This window comes from Cyclopterus lumpus, chromosome 22 (genome assembly GCF_009769545.1).
Source record: "Cyclopterus lumpus isolate fCycLum1 chromosome 22, fCycLum1.pri, whole genome shotgun sequence".
In the NCBI taxonomy this organism is placed as follows: domain Eukaryota; kingdom Metazoa; phylum Chordata; class Actinopteri; order Perciformes; family Cyclopteridae; genus Cyclopterus; species Cyclopterus lumpus.
In genome coordinates this window covers 546,228-563,798 of record NC_046987.1, presented here as the reverse complement: position 1 = coordinate 563,798, position 17,571 = coordinate 546,228, and the positions used below count along the sequence as shown (strand labels likewise).

Here is a 17,571-nt window from a genome sequence, read left to right as displayed (position 1 = left end):
ATGTGAGGTCCCGGGACAGAGGATTTCGTATGTGTACAGACTATGAAGCCCTCTCAGGCAAGTTTGTGTTTTTTGACTGTACAAAATAAATTTCATTTCAATTAACGTGCAAATTCTGCAATTCATTGATTGTGTATTATCTCTTCACAAGTTATCATTTTCACTGTCTCTATTTAGTCTACCCCACCAACCCTTTTACTTTGGTCACCAGGTGTCGCTGTTTTTCCTTATTATATACATATAGTATTTCCTGTCAATTTGAATAGCTCTTTACTAAAATGTACTCCACATTAATGTACATACTGTTATGTCAAAATAATGTATCTGTGTTTATTTCAAGAATACAATTAAGTCTGTTTTGCATATCTGAGGGAGCAACATTTCAGAAAGAGAGACCAGGACAGTAATCAACCCATTAGTTGAGCGGGGAAATTTCTGATTGTTCCAAGTTTGTTTGGTGTTGCACCTACACAAATCCAAATTATAAAGGATTTGTGGGACTACAAAACCGATCAAACCGTGTTTTTACTGGTTGTTTGATAAGCCTAATTTATTAGACGCCATGTTCAAGTACATGCTTGGAAATATTATTGCTGGACCACCACCTTCTAGTGCCTGCTTGTCCTTTAGAAAATACTCCCAGAATTTGTTCAGATTTTTGTAAGGTCAAAGTGGCACTTTCAATTATAATATGATGCTGTATAGCTTAATAAGTAATAATGCTTCAATTCTAAGATATATTTTGAGTCAAATCTGAGTCAAATTAAGTACTATGTATTAGTTACAATGTTTTCCTCTTAAGTAGAAGTACACAGTCAAATATTTGAACAGGCCTGCCTCAACAAGACTGCACAATATAAAAAGAGATGGGGGGAGATAGAGACGGAATTGGCAAAGTTAGTGGAAGGACTGTCTAATTATGTGACGCGTAGGATCCGATTTGCCGACACTGGAACCAACCCCACGAGGAGGTCCTACCGCCTAACTTCCTGTGGACACTTTACTGAGCTGCACAAGAAGTGGCTTGTCATTTTAAAACCTTTTAAGCCCCAAGCTATTTTCTAGGTTTCTGCTCGAAATAACATACCCAAACTAAAAAGGGTGTATCTCTGCAACCACAAAGAATATTTGAATAATGTTGGTGTTATAATAAAGGCAAACCATGCGTGCTTTTGTTCAGATGTGTAAATATTATTATATTTGTTACTGGTTAAGGCATTTGGGCAATTTGAATTTTCTCATGTAACAAACCATATATTTCACTTTTATATTACTTATGGTGTTCAATACATTCAAATATAGCAGTCTTTGTTGATTAGAAGAAGAAAAATTTTTTTTGTGTGTTTAGTTCAGCCAATGAGGGAGTCGCAAAATTATCAGAATGCTGTGTATTCCATCCCACACAGTACACATTTGTATGCCTTACTCCTGTGATGGACTGACAGACTGTGCAAGTTGTTTCTTGAACGTTGAAACAAATCATGAACATAAATGAGCCCACAGTAAAAATGGATGGGTGGATTCAGCCAAAAATCTGCCTTTCTGAAAAAGTTTAAATATATTAATAAATAAATATCAATTCAATTTCAATGTCCCAGGTGTCAGCAAAGCTGCCAACAATGTTTTCTTACCCGTATGCTTGATATGTGGAGAGAAATTTGCAAACAACAAAACATTTATTGTTGAAAGACACTTACAGAACATGACAGCATTTGCTGAAAAGTATCAAACTGCAGTTGAGCGAATAAGAGCAATTTCTCAACTGCTGCAGCAAACAGATCAAAGTAAATATACAAGCAACTCGGGGTTCAGTGTTTTGCTTCGGCATGCAAACTCTGTGGAGGACAGGTATCAAACCTACCTTGTAGTTACAGGACGACCATTCTACCCCATGAGCAACAAATATGGGGAGTGGTCAAGACTTGCATAGTTGGGTGTTTAATTGACCTCAATGTAGGACTACACATGACAGTGTATTTTTTTTCTCTTCATAAGAGTTTGATATTGTTATAACAGGTAAAATAGCAATACAATGTCAAGAAGTGTCTTTATTCTTGGTCAATAATTTCCTAAATTGAACAAACTATTGTTTTTGTATATAATATGACTATATATAAAACTTTATAAGCTGTGATATCAAATAGCTTTTGCGGGTCCAGACACATTTTATTTGGTGGGAAATAGGTGCAAAATGGTTCTTTGGATAGGAAAGGTTGCCGACCCCTGGTCTAACCACATGCTGCACATATACATATACTGTTAACTCAAGCTGTTCACATAAACTCAGAGCTTTGAGTGGATGTTTTTGGAGGATGGAAACATCTTTATTATTATCGCTGTACCTCAATGATCCATCCCTTGCTGTAAGATGAAAGAAAGAGAAAGAAAGAGAGACAGGGTGGATCCATTAGGATTTTTACTGGCCTCAAACAGATCCTAAAGGCACAGGGGTAGGGAGTGGACACCACCAAAGTGCCATTGATCCCATCAATGTATTATCTTCTCCACTTCAGAGTGTATAAGTCATGCCTGCCTGCAGGAAGTATCCGTGTGTGTCTGCCGGTGTGTGTGTGTGTTATAATGGATAACAGCTGCATGCACATGTGCGTGAAGCACTTATCGACAAAAGCACTTATCGACAAAAGCAGCTTGACATGCCAGTGACCTGTAGTGTGAAGCTATTGAGCTGGTCCAACATGCAGAGTGATTACACAGCAATGTTAATTCACTCCTTCACAAGTTTTGTTTCCCAATTAGCTCACTCAAGTCAAACACCAAACCCTGATAAGAATAAGGACTTCTTTATACATGAGAAAATCAGTGAGTTGAAATAAGCAGTACATCAGATATGTTACAAATCGTTGATCACCATTCTCCATCACAAGAGATCTGTTGGCAATCTGTAGGGCCCTATGATTCCTGTGATGTGGAAAACAGAATATTGTGAATTTGACAAAATATGGACGAAATTCATGATAATCAGGTATTTTGCTAGCAAAATCGAAAAGGATATGCATTTTATGTTTCAGGTTTTTTTTACGGGCATGATGCTTCTCTCTTCTGCTGTCAATGTTGAAATGTTAAGTAATTGTTGTGCTGTACTTGCTGACACACCCATGGCATACCTGTATGCCACACATCAAACTCAAGACCCGCCACGACAAGACATATGATCACCAAAAAGTGGGTCGAGGACCCGTTTTCAGTGGGTTGCTAGAAGCGCCGGAGAGGAGGCGTGGCTTATCGCCATAAAAACAGTTAATTACCGCCGTTCACCATGGAAGCAATAACCACTATTTCTGCTTACATGTTGTGGAAGTCCCACAAATGTTGGAACATCAAACGCCCTGGTGTCTGGGTTCATAACATTAATATTATATAATCCGTAGCCGCACACAGCTTCTCCAGCAACGGCGTCTGGATGACGGCCGCTTCCAGACTATCAACCTATCCTCCATAGTTTCTTTCTGGATCAACAACTGCATGACGTCAGTGATGTCAAGCGGAGCATCTCAACACTGATTGGCTTTAACGACACAGCCTCACTAACATTTTTCGCCCAAGTTAAACAGTTCTGCTTGCGTGAATGAGGCGAATTGTTTGCGTCATTCACGCGCCAGACGGAAATGCGCGTTAATCGCAACCAATACACGTCTGTGTATTGACTTTGTATGCAAAAACATCCACATAAACATTATTAATTCCTCCAGACTCAGGTCTATGTCAGTAAGGTTGTAGTGAGTGCTGCTTAATGTGTTTCACTATTTACCTACTTATAAGGTAATCAGAAGAAAAGTACATTTTGTATTTCTATCTTTTTGAATTGTACTAGTAATGTTGGTTGTCATAGATTCAGTGAGTGAGTATTCTAAACTAAACTTACAGAATGTCTGTCTTTTTTAAACTACTTCTCAATAGTTTGACTTTTTTATTTCATGTTTGTGCATGAAAGTACTGTTGAGTATTTAAAAAAAGGCTGAAGTTACTGAATTGTTATGTATGTTGCATTACCTCTTTCCCCTAAGATTCAGGGGTGATGGTGGGTCCTGCAGCCAGACCCATGTCATCTGGCTTCAATTGTCTGATTGATATACATTTTGTCTGATTGATATACATTTTGTCTGATTGATATACATTTTTTATGATTTATGAGCTGGAGCAGAAGATGAAGTGCTGAATCTTTGAAGATGAAGATGAAAGGAACTAAAAATGTTATCAATGAGGACTTTACGGAGGCTGTCCGCCAGAAGAGGAGGGATCTCATGCCAGCCATGAGGGCAGCGCGTGAGAGAGGAGACATTGCCTGTCTCCGGCATGACAGACTGATAACACATCCTTCTACAAGACAACGACGTAATGAGAATACCACCAATCTTGTGAGTGAGTTGGGTACCTACTCTTGCCATCTAACTTTTTACTACTTGGTGTTATTTTTACTATGGGCTCAAAAACTCTTAATATCCCAGACAAAGGCCTGCTGACAGCTCATGTAAACATTTGTAGCTTAAGAAATAAGATCCATGAATTAAGTTGTATGATGCAACCAAACAACATCCATATACCAGTGGTGGGCCGTGCATTTCGGACCCAGGCCTTCTGTGCCGTCTCGACTAGAGCTGAACACCCTAATCACCTCATTATGACGCCACAGCTACAGGTTATTATTTGTTTTGTGTAAACACCTCATATTTGACAAGTGAAATAAAATATTACATGAAGGGCCACACCTACAAATAACCGCAGAGTGCAGACCCATAAATACGCGCATGGTCACATCAACGTAATTAACACAAGGACAATAACAAATTCTTAAAAGAACCAGTCACATTTATTTATAATAAAACATGACGAAAAAAATCAACAAAACGGGGGGACTAAAACACTGTATACTGAAAATAACGAGGCATTCAAATATTATTAACATCAGAAGTAACGATATTAATTAATTATATAATAAAAACAACACCAAAGACACATTAACGCTACTGCAGATGTAAAAAAATTAATTTAAAAAAGCTGTGAACTCACCAGATGCTCACTTAAAAACAAACTCCATTCTGCTCTCTTTCAGAGTTCCCACGGTACCTGGAAACCATGGAATTTATTTTTGGATTTTCCAGGTTTGAAAAAGTCATGGAAACTGAGCAAAAGTGAACACTTACATGGAAATTGAAACAGTTGTCCTGGAAAATTGTATTGGATGATGTGTAGAATAGTAATAAAATGAAACTATTGAGCACAGAATTAAGATGAGTTTATAAAAACCCTTTACATGTGAACAGCTTTTACTGTAGATAGAAATGGATGTTGTTGTAGAGCATGCTCTTAGCATCCTATCTGGTATTTTGGATGTTGGAATTTGATTCAGGCAACCTGGTGATATGGACTTTAAAAGAATAGTTTCGGATTGGTGGACTTCGGGAATAATAACCGAGAAACGTTACTCGCGATCTCAATTGAAGGGTCAAATACATGTCTTTGCGAAGAAAGAGTTCGATGACGCGGTTGTAAAGTGTCGGTGCGCCGCAGCTCCACCAGCAGGTCCCTCTGGACAGCCGAGCCTCCCCAGTTGCGTTTCTGGAGTCAGTTTTGATGCGTTTTAAGGCTGAGAATATCCGCTCCACAGTGGCTCCAAGACGCTCAGTCACAAATAAAAGGCATTCAATACAGTTTGCAACTCTTCTCTGATGCTGTCATCCAGGAATATCGTTCGTAGTTGGCGAACTGAAAGTGACGCATAAATGTTTTTTCTTGCTGGGTCAAGGCTGTTAGCTGTGGGGTAGGGCGGCCATTTGCTACAATTTCCTGCTTTTCCTCAAACGTCCTCCTTGAGAATGGCGTTGGAAGTAAATCTGCCACCAAGTCCGGTTCTAGTACTCCTCCTTCAGCCATAGATGAAATAACTAAAATACTATAAATTCAATTACTTCTCAAAACAACAGTTTCAATAACATGAACCGTGCTATAGTTTCCTGTTAGACGACGAGTCACGGTAGCTGATTGACCAATCACAGCGCATGTTAATGGCCACGCGGGCCATGAATATGTCATGCTTAGACTCAATTTGTGAAATGTTCGATAGATCTAGTGATGAAAACCGAGAAGTGTTTTTTGTGGGTGATTTAAATATTGATTAATTACTGTATCTACCTGTCCGTTAAAGAAGAAGCTTCTTGCAGTAGCCAGTGCTTGTAACCTAACACAAATTATTACACTACCAACAAGAACTAGTACAAATGGAGCTCTAGCGCAAGTTCAGACAGGAAGACCATACCTCTCAGCCCGCCATCTATTCCTCACATTCCTGCCAATCATTCCTCACGCATGCTCACTCATTGTTTACTTGCTGTCATTGTTCTGCGCCGTCAATCATGACACCAGCTGCGCAGATCAGCTGATCCCCTCTATCCAATAAGCACACGGAAACAATGACACAGTTAGCCAGTCATCTTGGTGCTGTCTCGTTTAAATGTGACGGTCTCTCTACCTTCAGTTCTTTCATGCTGCTGTTACGCACCCCTCCACGGATCCATCAGCTTCATCAACTCATCATTCAATCAGCTCATCAGCCACCATCAAGTCCGGACTCCACGGGGGGATCTATCTCTTTGCTGATCGGTGCAGTCGCCCCTCAATTGCAAATCTCCCCGCAGAGTCCAAGCGCCAAAGACTCTGAGACTTCATCATTTCATATCATCTGTTAACAATAAACATGCATTCTTTCTTTATCTAACTGGTCTCTCCGTGATTGAAATAAGAATGGGCTAAGATCATCTAAATGTATTGATCACTTCACAAATACCCCTGAACACTGCTCTAAAGCAGTGTCAGTAGTTCTTGGTTTCGGCGATCACAATTTAATAGCACTTAAAGGAAAGTCCAGCAAAGCAGCCTGTAGGATTACACACAAAAGGTCAATAGTGTGTCAAAAGGAGGACCCAGATTTTGTACTCAGTATATTCATGAAATTATTTATGGAAATTGCTGATAAACATGCACCATTGTAAAAAACAAATGTAAATGCAAAATATGCCCCATGGGTCAGTAGAGATTAAAAAACACTTATGGTGGAACGGAATGAGACAAAAATATCGGCTGAAACATCTGGCTTAGTGTCTGATAGGAAAATGTACTGTAAATTAAGAAATCATGTAACCAAACTGAATAGAGGGAGAAAGAGAGAGTATTACCACAGTAAAATTAATGACTCAAAGAATGGCGAGAAAAAACTATGGAAAATTATGAATGATATAATGGGTAGGTCCTCACATTAAGCAATGCCTAACATAATTCCACCCATTTGGAAGAATCACGCTTAGTTTAGCAAAATGGTCTTGAAACATATAAGAAGGCCCTCCATAATGCCAGAGCAGCCTATTACTCATCAATTAAGAACAACCCCAGGTTTCTCTTGACCGGAGCAGGTCTGTCCGCCTGGTGGCCGTCCTTCAGCCCGTCCTCCGGAGCCCGTCTGCCCGTCCCCCGGAGCAGGTCTGTCCGCCTGGTGGCCGTCCTTCAGCCCGTCCCCCGGAGCACGTCCGTCCGCCTGGTGGCCGTCCTTCTGCCCGTCCTTCTGCCCGTCCCCCGGAGCAGGTCTTTCCTCCTGGTGGTCGTCCTCCGGCCCGCCCCCCGGACTGCTTCTGCCATGCTTTTGGTCCCGCCTCCGGCTCCCCTCCACCCATTCTGGAGGACGGTGTTGGGACGTCTAGAATCCGCCCCTTGAGGGGGGGGGGGGGGGGGGGGGGGGGGGGGGGGGGGGGGGGGGGGGGGGGGGGGGTTATGTCAGGATCTGTAGTTTGTTTTGTGTTTCCTGTTTTATTGTGAAGTCCTTGTCTCTCGTGTCCTCGTTTTCCCTCCTCTTCCGATCCTTGTGATTGTCTGCCATGTCCCTGATTGTTTCCTCCTGTGTCCAATCACCTGCACCAGCCCTGTGTATTTAATCCGTTTGTGTCTGTCCCCTTTGTCAGTTCGTCCTGTTAGGATCACCATAGATCACGGGGTGAGGTAGTTCTCTGGATTTTTCCTGCAAGCATTAAAGTTGCCTTTGTTTACTATTTGTCGACGTTTGGGTCCTCTTCTTGCCGTTCTCGCGTGACACTCTTGCCCTCAACCAGTGCCGATCTGTCCTCAAGTGGAGTGGCCTTGGAAACTGAACTTGAAAGTTATGGATTCAGCATTACAGCACTCTCTTGGATGGTCAGTCATCTTTCTGAGAGATTGCAAAGAGTCTTTTATAATGGTAGTCTATCAGACTGTAAATATGTTAGTTGCTTAGGCCCCTTACTCTTTTCTATTTTCATAAATGATCTCCCTTTGTCAATTAAGAATGCCAAAATGGTAATATATGCTGATGACATGACACTGTATAGCAATGCTTCCAACAAACAGGAACTTGCAACCATTCTGAATCAGGATCTGGAGAGAGCGTGGGTGACGGTGAACAAACTAGCCCTGAACATTTCTAAAAATAAAAGTAGTGTGTTTGGCCCAAGGAATATGCTCAATGGTGACACACAGCTTCAACTGTCAATGTCTGGTTTCGGCAATAGAACAGGTCAAGAAGACCAAACTACTGGGTGTAGTGTTGGACGAACAGTTGTCGTGGTCTGAGCACATTGGCGGCATTGTCACTCAAAGGGGGAGGAGCATACCCATGACCAGAAAGTGCTCTCCACTTTCCAGTTAATCTAGCCAATTTAACCATTAAAAATGGAAGTAAATGCAACAGAATTTATTTGGGCACAGAGGTGTTATATGAAGTGTCCTGAATAACATACTAAAAGTCCTAAGAAATTACTGTTGCGGAAATAGGTTAAATATGCAAAATTCCAAGATGGCCGCCGTACATCTATAATGTGTCATATCTCCACTTTCAGAAGAGACATTTGAATAATTTGAAATGCTATTATACAGTTTTTGGACATAAGGAATCATTTTGAATAGGTTACAACTTGATCGGATGTAAGTATTTTCAAGTTTATTCACAACATTGAACTTTAGTAACACACTCATCAACATAATTTCCACACATCACATAAAGAGTATAACAGAAAGGTGACACAACATGACATTGTCAATACAGTGATTGATCATTGGATGATACACCGTTGGACTGGGTCCAACTCAACCGTCGTCATCATATGCATTTAACAAGGGAAACTGAGTTGGTACAGCTTACACCGCGGCATTCTCTGCACACATTTGTTCAAGGCAAGCCATATTTTTGGCATGTGCACCTCCGGGTGGTACAGTACTTTTTACAGCTACAACAGATGACATCCAGTAGTTCTGATGGAGCGGCTGGTGGGTCGGTCTGTATTTGCAGATATCTCCCGTTTACAACGTTCCATCCAAAATCCTCTGGTCTCATAATGATGCAGGCATCTTTCCATTCCATAACCTGATAGTATACATGAAAGGCTGTGATACTTAGAGGAGCCAGAGGTTGGTGGTAGACTTTGGGGTTCCACGGCGACGGTGCCTTTTGAAACCTTGTCACAGAACCGCCGGTATCGTAAGCCGTCTAGTCCTTCGTCTTCGGCACCACCATACATTGACACCAATGCCTTCTTTCCTGCTGCAATGATCGCCTTCTTCGCATCAGGTTGACTGAACACTTTGGCCTGATTATAGAACACAGGGTCTTTTCTTGACTGCCACGCCCTGCCCTAAACCAAACAGAGTAGTATCACAGCCTGAAATTGCGTGTACAAAGAGTAGATGATCACAAACCGAGCAACTCCCTGCATTGTTTTATCCATGAACAACTCGTGTGCATCCATTTCGACATGGTGCAGTAAGAGAATCAGCAAGTCTGTGTCAACCCCAATCAGTACTGTCTTTTGTTTGGGCAGAGGCAACTGCTGTTTGAACAATCAATTAAATTCAGTTTATTTTGTATAGCCTAAAATCACAAATTACAAATTTGCCTCAGAGGGCTTTACAATCTGTACACATACGACATCCCTGTCCCAGGACCTCACATCGGATCAGGAAAAACTCCCCAAAAATAACCTTTCACAGAGAAAAAAGGGAAGAAACCTTCAGGAGAGCAACAGAGGAGGATCCCTCTGCCAGGATGGACAGAAGCAATAGATGTCATGTGTACAGATGAACAGCGTTACAGAGTTACATAAACACATAACATGAATATGACAATGTATGAATCCTCCACAATCCATGAAACTGAAGGAGGTAGAGAGGAGGGAGGGCGGGGCAATCGGCAGGGTCCATGGCCATGGCGCATCAGCAGGGCCAAGTCAGGAGGCCGGCTCACCAGGCAAGAGGCATCAGACATAGCCAGGTCCAATGAACCCTATGAGACGTGAAGTCACAAAGACTCCGGGGAGGAAGCAGAGTTAGTAAGGTGCAATGGAGAGATGTAAATTCATTCATCGTGTCAGGCCTCCGTGCGTCTTTACGCTCCTCATTAGCACTTGCTCTATGATGATTCCTCGAAATTTCTGATGGACATCAGGGTGTGTTTCGGGCAGCATGGTCATCGTTTGCATATATATATATATATATATATATATATATATATAAATACATACTTTACATACAATTTGTGTCCAGCTGCTGCAAAGTACGGTAGCATTTCACGTACTGACTGAAGATGCAATTTCCAGTTTCCCGTTCACTCTGCTTTGAGAAACCTTCGCAGGATATCCACCATCTCCATATACTGTAACCATAAGGTTGCTGTGCGCCCAGTCATCTGTCCTTCTTCCCATTCAGTTTACTTTAGAGTCGCCCTAACGCTTCTGATGAACACACCTCTTCCACAGAGAATGTACACGACATTGTCTGTCATACTGTTCCGCAACATCAGTCAAGTCAGTCGTGATTGTGTCTGTGTCTAAATCGTGTGTCTCGTCATCATCATCTGACCGTTCCGGATTTTGTAGAACACCTACAGCTTCGGAGTCATCCGCTTCCTGTCTAGTTGGTACTGGAACGTTGTATGTATCGACCACAAGAATGGTATTGAGTGCAGCATCTACCAGCAGGTGACCACAGACTGCCCGTGACACAGCTTTGCCAGTCAACATGTGGCTAACAGCGTTCCTAGCATATGCAATCTCGAGGAGTTCCTGTAGTCCTGAATCGGCCATCATGTGTCTGATACTGAAGAAGCTTATCTGCATATGGAAGCCACCAAGCCTCAGAACCATACACTTTAGATCACTGTCATCGGGCTGAGACCGGATAATCATCATCGCTTTCCAATATAAGGGCTGATCAAATGTCTGGAGTGACAATATATCGCTTCGCCTGACCTGTTACGAAATGCAGTGTAGAGTAGATACATGATGTATCGCCTGGATCAAGATCAATCATTGGCAAAAACATCACTGAGGCCTTTCCTGGGTGTTGACTATGATGCAACATCTGCATCATACCAGCCCTTGCTGGTCTTGGAGAATGAAGGAGTAGTGAGCTCTTCCATAAGACATCTAGCTGTGCTGTTCGATCTTCTGCCTCCAACAATACAAAGGGTAATACTGTATGTAAAAGATGGTAGTGCTGGAGGGATCTTGAAGTACCGAATGTTGATGCGACCAACAGCAGCAATGTCTCCAGCAGTCACATTTGCTTTAGGAATATGCTTCTTGGCTCGTGTTCCTGGTGTGACTGCAGCAATTTTTTTCCATGACCATTGCATCCAATCAAGTCGTTACCTATTCTAAATGATTTCTTAGGTCCAAAAACTGTAAAATAGTATTTTAAATAATTCAAATATCTCTTGTGATAGTGGAGATATGAGACATTATAGATTTATGGCGGCCATCTTGGATTTCTGCATATTTAACCTATTTCCGCAACAGTCATTTCTTAAGACTTTTAGTATGTTATTCAGGACACTTCATAGAAGACCTCTGTGCCCAAATAAATTCTGTTGCATTTTTTTCCATTTCAAAAGTTAGTTTGCCTGGACTATATTGTTTGTCAGGTGTTACAGTCTTTGATCTTTTGTCACCTGCTATACTGTTCATTCATATGGTCAGCAGCTGCTAAGAAGGACATAAATAAGCTACAACTGGTTTAAAACCGAGCTGCCATTTTTCAATAAGAACTAATACAGCATATATGAACTCTCTCCTGTCCTGGTTCTCAGTGGAAAATAACTTCACTATAGCCTTCTCATGTTTTTCAGAAAGGTAATATTTAATCAGACACCTGAATATTTCTTCAATCAGTTACAATATACATGTAACAGACATAAGCATCACACAAACGAACGCTAGCTTAGTTCACTTGATACCTCCAACCCCAAGAAAAAACCTCCTCATACGTACAGTTATTTTTCATGCAATTACTGCTTGGAATTTAATACCTCCTCATATATCTCATACAGGTAATATTCTGTCATTAAAAAAACAAATAAAGGCGCAGCTCACCCATTAACTACTTGACATTTTCACTTTTGTAGTCATCTGATCCTTCTTTGTATACATTACGGATGCTCTGCACGATATACATCATAGTCCTCAACTGCACTAGATATCTGACTGTACTATTTTTATTATTCTGTCTATACTATTTTTAACTGTTTGTTTCACGTCATGTTTTGCACGTTTTGTATGTATTACATGTTGTCCTTTCTGTGGACCCCAGGAAGATTAGCGTCTGCTAAGGCGTCAACTAATGGGGATCCAGTTAATAAACTAAACTCTTCACCCAGCCCTTACCCACCTGGATACAAAATACTCATATGTGAAAATGCTGTCCATAGACTTTAGTTCAGCATTCAACATCATAATCAACAACTCATCTGCAAACTTGACCAGCTGGGCCTCAGCACCTGGCTGCTGGACTTCCTCAGTGAGAGGCCAAGCAGTACGTGTCAGCAACAACACCTCGAGCAGCATCACACTGAGCACAGGGGCCCCTCAACGCTGTGTGCTCAGTCCACTGCTCTTCACCCTGCTGACTCCTGACTGCACACCAACCTACAGCACCAATCACATGGTCAAATTTGGTTGTGTCATCTCTAGGAAGGTCTCCCGTGGTGCAGAGACAACAACCTCCTTCTGAATACAGACCCGTAAACTCATGAGGGGTGAAAAAGGTGACACTAGCAGGGGGGGTGGGGGGGGGAATAGAATAGTAAGAACAATTAAGTCCTCCACTCCCACTACGTCAGTGCTCGGGCCCTAAAAATAATTTTAACAAATATACATTTGCACTATATACTAGGGTTGATACCAAATTATAACTTCGATATGATACCAGAATTCGATACAATACCACAAATACGATACTGGTATATTTATCTATAATAGTAATAAATAAAACGGTACCTTTTTAGTATGGGTACACCTTGCAACCCTACTACATACACAATAAGGTTATTCATAAACCAACTTTTTTTATTTTTGCCTGTTTGCGCTGCCGACGGTAACTTCAACTTGGAGCAAAGGGATGAAAAAGAGAAACGTAGACGCTGTAGACAACACTGATTGGCCAAGACTCGACACATCAAATATGTTTTATTTGCGAAGATCACTCACGACATCAACTTTTCTCCGTGTCTCACTCCGATCTCAGAAACGCCAAAAACAAAAACTCTTCGGATCTCCACGATGGCATATTTTGATTTCTAAACAGCGAATTTCGCTGAAAGGTGACACGTTTGCAGGTATGTGAATATCAGCAAAACCAAGGACATTGTTGTTGACTTCCAGAAAGGCCACACCCACCACTGACCATCAATGGTGCTAATATGAGTCAGCAGCACCAAATTCCTGGGCGTGCACATCAGTGAGGACCTCTCGTGGACAACCAACACAACATCACTGGCGAAGAAAGCCCAGAGGCAAGAACACCCCACCCATCATGTGCACATTTTACCGAGGCACCATTGAGAGCATCCTGACCAACTGCATCACTGTGTGGGCGGAAGCTGCACTGACTTCAACAGGAAAGCTCTCGAGCGCATAGTGAACACAGCTGGAAGGATCATTGGTGCCCCACTCCCCTCCCTGCAGGAAATATATGACACCCGCCTCACCCGCATAGTGACCATGATTGTGAGCGACTCCAGCCCCCCCTCACACAGTCTCTTCAGCCTCCTCCCCTCCGTGCTCGCACCACCAGACTTTCAAACAGTTTTGTCCACCAGGCTGTTATGAAGCTGCTAAATACAGAATGATAGTTTTTTAATATATATGTTGTCTCAATGTTTTTGTTTTTATTTTTGTATCTATTGCACTTTATTATCTGTACTCACTCTATATGTTGGACTGGAGAGAAACATTTGTTCAACTCTTCTGTATATTATTAGTAGATGTCGAGGAAATGACAATAAAGCTGACTTTGACTTAGTTTGAAATCCTGGAATGGCAACATGGGGAAGTTGGTCATGTACTTGGGTTCAGACTAAAGATATAAACATTATTTTGATGGTCTGCCATGAAATGTATACAAAACACACAGTTGTGTTTTCACATTCATGTTTCCCTCAGGATGAATTAAAATAACATTGGTGTGTCCACTACTTTTTGACCAAATACCTACACAACTGATAATGGTACAAAGAGTTAACACATTTTGAGTGGTTGAAAGACTAGAAAGGTGCTACTGTTTATAATTTAAGCACAGTCATGTACAATACATATGTTTAAATGTGATGCTACTAAGACAATTTAATTTAATTTAATTGTATTTGTACATCCCAAAACCACAGATTCACCTCAAAGGCCTTAACACTCTGTTCAGCATATGACATCCTCTGTCCTTGGACCCTCACATCAGAAGAGGATAACCCCCCAAAAAACCCTTTAACAGAAATAAAGGATGACACTTCAGAGAGATAAAGTGAGGAGGGATCCCTCTCACAGGACTGAAGTGTAATAGATGTCATGTGGACAGACAGTGCACAGTAAGAAGAAAGTATAGCATCAGCCTGTATAATTATCAAAACCAATTATTCAAACCCTGGTTATGGATCTTTCCCAAACAAACAAAAAGAACACACCCCTGAGTCTGTACTATTAACAACAGATCATAAATGTCCATTACCACCAGCCGTCATTCTGTTGTGTTATTGCAGGGTGAACACAGGTGCAATTAATAACATTAATTGTGGCCCTGTTCCATTTAGACCCTGCTATTGTGGCTGCCGGCTCAATGGAATGACTGCAACACTAAAGAGAATGGGACATAATGAATGACTCCTGTCATTCTGCTGTGACATGTCAGAGTGCCTGATGGGAAAAGGGCCTGTACATATGACAACAAGTAGAACTGAATCAAGTAGGAGATTTCTAAGGAGGATCTGGACAGGACACAGAGAAGATTAAAACATCCAGCTGCAGGTGGAATCAGGAAATCAATTTGCCACTCTAACGCTGTCTCTTTATGTGTTTGCTACTTTACTTTCAGAATGTAAATATAATGAAAGATTGTGAATAATTAATGTTTAGGCTCTCTTTTCTGTTCACCTCCATTTGGTTCTATATTCTTTCTGCATCTCTATCAGGTTTATCAACTTTCAATGGCTTATTTTTGTTCCCTTGTACATCACAATTCAACACTACAAACTCAATATATAACGCACAAACAATCTATTCAACTATTCTGTTTTGGCATTTAGTATACAAGAAAGTCTGGTACAAAAAAGGTGTTCTTCCTTGGTGAGAACTTGTGAAAGATGATGAAACACGTTAGCAGAAAAGTAAAGAGAAGTGACACAGGGGTCCAACAAATGACATTCTCCACTTTAATTCAATATATATAATTCAATTCATATTCATCATACATTATTACATTTGTGTTCTCTATGTGCATTCCAACTCACAGGAAGTGGCTGGATTTGACGCCACCTGAAATAAAAAAACAGAAATCTAACATGGTCACCATCGTAACCAAGATTAAAGTAAAATAAATTAGAGCTTTGACACAACAAAACAAGAGTATGTGCTGTAACTATTCCTTATCCACTGGCCTGGAATTTCTCTGCAGCATCTCCAGATACGCTCAGTGAGCACAGGTACTGTACACTGTATTCAAGATAGCGGTTCAAGTAATTTTCAAGCATGATGAGAAATATCATCAGACAATAATCACACTAAAGTATTTATCTTGCGTGAAAGAAATACAGTAAAAAAATTGACATCAGTTTGTGTTGTCCTTGTATTTATCCATAGAGTTACACACTTTATCAGTGAGATAAGTGGAACTCAGGTATGTATGTGTATGTGTGTGTGTGTGTGTGTGTGTGTGTGTGTGTATGAGCACATATTCAAAATATGTTAACACTGTATTATAACCTAACTTTCAGTATGGAGTTAACGTCCAGTGTGCAGAAAAGCCAGCAGAGCAGTGAGCCAGTGTCCAAACGTCGAGCTGCTCACCCACAGAAACAGTTCATACATAGTGAGTCTCCACAGGTTGAGGGACTCTGCCAGTGTGATCTTAAGATACCTCCTCCTCGACTGAGCCTTACTCCTCTTGTGCCTGTCAGCCAGAGAAGGAAACAATTTGAAGCTGTTGTAATCATCACCCCTTTTTACAAATGCTCTTGAGTTCAAAACACATTCACTATGACATTAATGAGAGGGTTCATCCTCTAGCCCAGTCACTCAAACTCTGGGTCGGGTGGGTTGCAGTTAGGGTCTCATTTGCACAATTTATGAAGTATATAACGCTTTTCTAGTCTTCCGACCACTCAAAGCGCTTTAACACTATATGACATCATTCACCCATTCATACACTGATGGGAGGAGCTAAGGTTCCACCTGCACATTCAATTCAATTCAGTTTATTTTGTATAGCCCAAAATCACAAACTCCCCTCGGGAAAAACTCCCAAAAAAACTGAAAAAAACTTTCACAGGGAAAAAAGGGAAGAAACCTTCAGGAGAGCAACAGAGGAGGATCCCTCTCCCCGGATGGACAGAAGCAATAGATGTCATGTGTACAGATGAACAGTGTTACAGAGTTACAACAAATTCAATGAATATGACAGAAATGTATGTGTTACGAAGTGTGATCCCAAGTGGCTTAAATTATAGGAGAAACATGGTCCAGTGTCCAAAAGTGATTGTTTATTTACAGTGCCACCCAAGAAACAAAACAAACAGTGAACCTGGCTTAACTAAATACTCTTGGTTTCACCCAAGCTTCGAGAAACATACCCCAACATCCTGTGCTCACATCTACACAGAGATCCTCTCTTTTCCCCACCAGCCCAAAGCAACTGCTTTTATACCCTCCTCCATTACCCAGAGGAGTGTATAAAGGCTGATTCCCATTAGATTGAATCAGCCTCCCCCTTCCTTGGTCTGGTCCAGTGACATCACTAACGATGTCACTCAGGGTATATAAGGGGGAAGTGGCTGGGTGCCGCCTTCTTTAATCCTGAGCACATGGTGAGTATGGTGAGTATGAGAGTGACGATGGAAATAGGGACAAAGGGTGTGTTCTCACCCACTTTGTCACAGTATGAAAAATACATACACATATAGGCACAGCTACGGGAGCAATTTTAGGGTTAAGTGACTTGCCAAAGGACACAACGTAGCGGAGCCGGGGATCGAACCGCCGATCCTCTGATCGAAGGACAACC

General features: G+C 41.4%; 1 protein-coding gene across 2 annotated transcripts in view; it reads right to left on the bottom strand.

The window, feature by feature from the left end:
• Positions 1 to 15,701: 15,701 nt before the first annotated feature.
• The window catches only part of adck1 (aarF domain containing kinase 1), a 93,019-nt gene continuing 91,149 nt past the window's right edge, over positions 15,702 to 17,571 (bottom strand). For both annotated transcript variants that reach the window (XM_034562937.1, XM_034562938.1), the window contains exon 11: positions 15,702 to 16,461. In XM_034562937.1, coding sequence (XP_034418828.1) covers positions 16,293 to 16,461 — 169 coding nt within the window. In that variant the 3' untranslated portion in view covers positions 15,702 to 16,292. The remainder of the gene's footprint in view (positions 16,462 to 17,571) is intronic.